This window comes from Humulus lupulus, chromosome 3 (assembly GCF_963169125.1).
Source record: "Humulus lupulus chromosome 3, drHumLupu1.1, whole genome shotgun sequence".
Classification (NCBI taxonomy): Eukaryota; Viridiplantae; Streptophyta; class Magnoliopsida; order Rosales; family Cannabaceae; genus Humulus; species Humulus lupulus.
The window spans coordinates 71,471,371-71,475,206 of record NC_084795.1 but is presented as its reverse complement, the minus strand read 5'-3'; the positions used below and the strand labels follow the sequence as shown (position 1 = coordinate 71,475,206).

At 30.8% G+C, this 3,836-nt stretch overlaps 1 protein-coding gene across 2 annotated transcripts; it reads left to right on the top strand.

Annotated features, from left to right (window-relative positions):
- Positions 1-1,219: 1,219 nt before the first annotated feature.
- On the top strand, positions 1,220-3,144 carry LOC133822815 (uncharacterized). 2 transcript variants are annotated; one of them, XM_062255258.1, is made up of 2 exons: positions 1,220-1,566; positions 2,188-3,144. In XM_062255258.1, the coding sequence occupies exon 2, from the start codon at positions 2,370-2,372 to the stop codon at positions 2,835-2,837; it is 468 nt and encodes a 155-aa protein (XP_062111242.1). In that variant the 5' UTR covers positions 1,220-1,566; positions 2,188-2,369; the 3' UTR covers positions 2,838-3,144. The 2 variants fall into 2 exon arrangements, with proteins under 2 accessions (XP_062111242.1, XP_062111241.1); XM_062255257.1 differs by having other exon boundaries at positions 2,147-3,144.
- The last annotated feature ends 692 nt before the right edge of the window (positions 3,145-3,836 follow it).

Below are 3,836 nucleotides of genomic sequence, written 5' to 3'. Positions count from 1 at the left end.
CTTCTCTTCTTCACCACCAAGTTATTCTACCCTTCATCTTAAAACTAAAGATCTGTTTCTCTCGTACAGACCGAACGCCGTAAGGGAAAAAACAAAGGGAAATTTCATGTGCTATGCATAATAACTCTCTCAAATTTTTTATTATGCTAACATAAGTTACTATTATAAATATATGACAATTTTAATTTTTTAGAATGGCATTCAAATACTCATTTTCTCTCTCAGATTGAACTCTCTCTCTAACGTCTTTCATTCTCTCACTTTCTCTCATTCTAATCTTGTAAATCTAAAAAAATATCAAAATTAAAAAAAAACATTTGAAATAGACATTTAAGTGTAAAAATATGAACGTTTTCATCAAATTTCAGTACAGAGCATTGAAAAAGTATCTTTTTGGCAAAAAATCAAGTTTTCATTATTGCATTGCAAAAGTTTCGAAACACCATCGATTTTGTATCGAAAAATCATCGTTTTGGCCAAAATATAAAATTTCATAATTGCAATGCAAAAACATCGAAACACTATCGATTTTGCATCGAAAAAACATCGTTTTGGCTAAAAAATCAAATTTTAATGATTTCATCAGAAAAGCATCGAAACACTGTCAATGATGTTTAGATGCAATCATGAAAACTTGATTTTTTTGGCCAAAATAATGTTTTATTGATGCAAAATCGATGATGTTTCGATGCTTTTGTAATGCAATAATGAAACTTGATTTTTAGCCAAAACGATGCTTTTTCGATACAAAATCGATAGTGTTTTTTATACTTTTGTGATGCAATCATGAAACTTGTTTTCTAGCCAAATTGATGTTTTTTCGATGCAAAATTGATGGTGTTTCGATGATTTTACGATGCAATCATGAAAACTTGAATTTTAACCAAAAAGTTGCTTTTTCGATGTAATTTCGATGCGATTTTGATACTCTGTCTTGATATTTGAAGAAAACTTTGGAGGTTCATATTTTTTCACCCAAATTTTCATTTCAATTTTTTTTTTTTAATTTTGGTATTTTTTGGAGATCTATAAGATTAGAATGAGAGAGAGTGAGAGAATGAGACACGTTAGAGAAAGAAATGAGAGAGTTTAGACTGTGAAAGAAAATAAATATTTGAATGCTTAAAGTATTTTTGTACAAAAATTAAAATTGTCATATATATATATATATTTGTGTTAATAACTTATGATATATGTTTTGATATTAAGTTATATAACATGAAATCTCCAAAAACAAAACTTGGTCGAAAATGTTTGTGACGAGACCTCTCTCTTTATACTAAAAGTCTCCTGCTCTTTCGGAGCCTCCTCCTAAGGGTCCAAACTCTGGGATTATTGTCGTTCAAGATGAGGAAGCCCATCCCAAATGTTGTTTTGGTCTAAAGAAGAGCGACGGGATTAAGAGACTTCCTCTTCCTCAGAACAAAAAGCTTGAAATTTATTACGCCCAAGGCTTCTCAAGTGACAGAGATCTCCATTTTCACAGTGTCTTGTTCATTCCAGTTCTTGGTCAGCCACTATCGTCTAACAAATACTATGCTGCACATTCATTTTGGAAAGACAGAGGTAAGCTTAATGGGTGAAGCTAGTGATCCAATTTCAATTTTTTTTTCATTGAATTGTGTTGCATTTTAGCTTTTAGAAATGACGAATACCCTTTTGAAATTGGAATTTACTTACGGAAGAAGCGTAATTAGTGGTGTTAATGATCCAATTTTACGTTTTTTGTATATTAAATTATGCTTAATTAGCAAAAAAACATAAAATAAGTAAAAATTTTGACTTACGTTTTTCGTTTGGATTAATGAGAAGTTATTCGTAAGTGTTTGAATATTAATTAAAAAAAATTCTTATGAGTAAATTAAGAATAATAAAATGTTTAAAATTTAAAAACTAGGTTCTCTAAAAAAAAAGTAAGGAATCACATAGCTTCTCTCAAATAATACATATTAAAATAAGAAAGTACTTTTTATTTTTTACTTGGACTTTTTGAAAAGTTATTTTTTTTTTAATCCTAGAAGCTCAAATTAGTTTAAAATAAGCTAAGCTAGGTTTTTGGATTTTTCTTAGTGAAGCTTAGTGGGTGGTTTTATTTATCCAATTTCATATATCTTTCTGATGAATTTGTATGGTTTTTTCTTTTCAGCCAAGTCTAACAAACGAACACCCTTTTTGAATAATCTCCAGGGAAGCTTTCACATGCTGCAAAGAAGATGAGTTGGAAACCTCTTGCTTTTACGAATACGCTCCAGAGACTCGACCACAACATTGGATCCCCATAATGCGTTTCAGCAAATGGAGCTTTCTCTTCATGGAAGATATCTGACTCCTTGGGGGTAGTGAATTCAAAGTAAATTATGTAGCCTTAGATGGGGAACTACATGTTCTATGAGATGACAGTTGAAGAAAACTGGGAATTGATATATAAAAAGGAATATAATAACAATGGAGGAGGGAGTTCTGTGGTTGTGGATGTTGTTGTTCAGAAAGAAATGGTTGTGGTTGGAGGTGAGGAAGCTGTGGTTGATGACAAGTTTGTAGCTGATGGGGTTTTGTGGTTTAGAAGTATGAATTGTGATGAAGAAGAGACCAGTGTTGGGTTGAATTTAGCTGTTTATGAGAGAATGAAACGGGAGCAAGAAAGGGTTGGATGGGTTAAGGGGAAAGAAAAGGAAGTGAGAGTACAAAGGACAGAGGAATGTGGAGGATCAATGGGTTGGAAGAGATTTGGGTGTTATGTATTGATTGAAAGGTTTGTTTTGAAAAGAATGGAAGAAAGCGTAACACTTAGCCATGAGTTCAGGCACTCTCATGTGATTAGGACCAAGTGGGAATGATTAAAGCAGAGATTTGGATGTTAACATTATCTGTTTGTGTTGGTACAAGTGTTTTGCTTTTTTCAATTATCACCACAGCATGTCGGTTTTCTGCGTGCTTAAGTATATTTTTTGCAATACTACAAGAAAACTTAGTGTATTCTTTAGGTATTATTATTGTTTAGTAATTTGGCTACAATATTGTTGATTTGAATTTTTTTCATTGTTCCTTTAGATTGTAGATACAAAATTTTTGTAATTGTATTGTTGATGAATATTAGAAGATTGTTTAAGATTCTTTCATTTATAAATGCCTTTTTTTTTTTTACCTTTTTTGCTCTAGTGTATTACCAATTATGGACCATAAGCAGAGTATTTTTTGGATTATGTTCCCAATTTAATGAAGGTAACACAACATTCATGGTGATTTTTAGCAAGGTAAAAAAAACGAAGTTAGATAGCATGATGTATGAAAGCTAACTTATCTTATTTATTGATTATTCATAAAACATGGGACATGTTTTTGTTATAGAACAAAGTGTTCCCGAATCATTGTCCACCTCAAGTACTAATTTAATGGTGTAATGTGAATTATGGTTTATTCCTTTAACTTTAATTTATAGTAAAAGACTTGGACAACTATACTTCTTACTTATTTTGTGAGTACATTAACGTGGACACATTATGACAAATCGATAGAATTCTTACAATTAGAAATGTGAAACCCCTATTTTAACAAGACAAGGGTAAAAAAGATATCATATCTCAGGAGCTTACAAAAGCGTGGAAGAAATATATTTGTCCTAAATCTTCGTTTTAGAAGTTTGTAACTTATATTTGCACTATAAGAGATGCATGTGCCACATAATATTAACAATGCAAAATATCTGAGAGTAAATTTTATATACAATAACATGTATAAAATTACACCATCAATTATGTATAAAGATGTATAAAATTACCTGGTTTTAGTAGGGACTAATATTTTACCAATATGAATTTGTTTTACCATGAAAGATC

What these genes read in the sequence shown, in the direction of transcription:
- LOC133822815 (XM_062255258.1), top strand. Translation starts at nt 2,370, where the DNA reads ATGGGGAACTACATGTTCTATGAGATGACAGTTGAAGAAAACTGGGAA.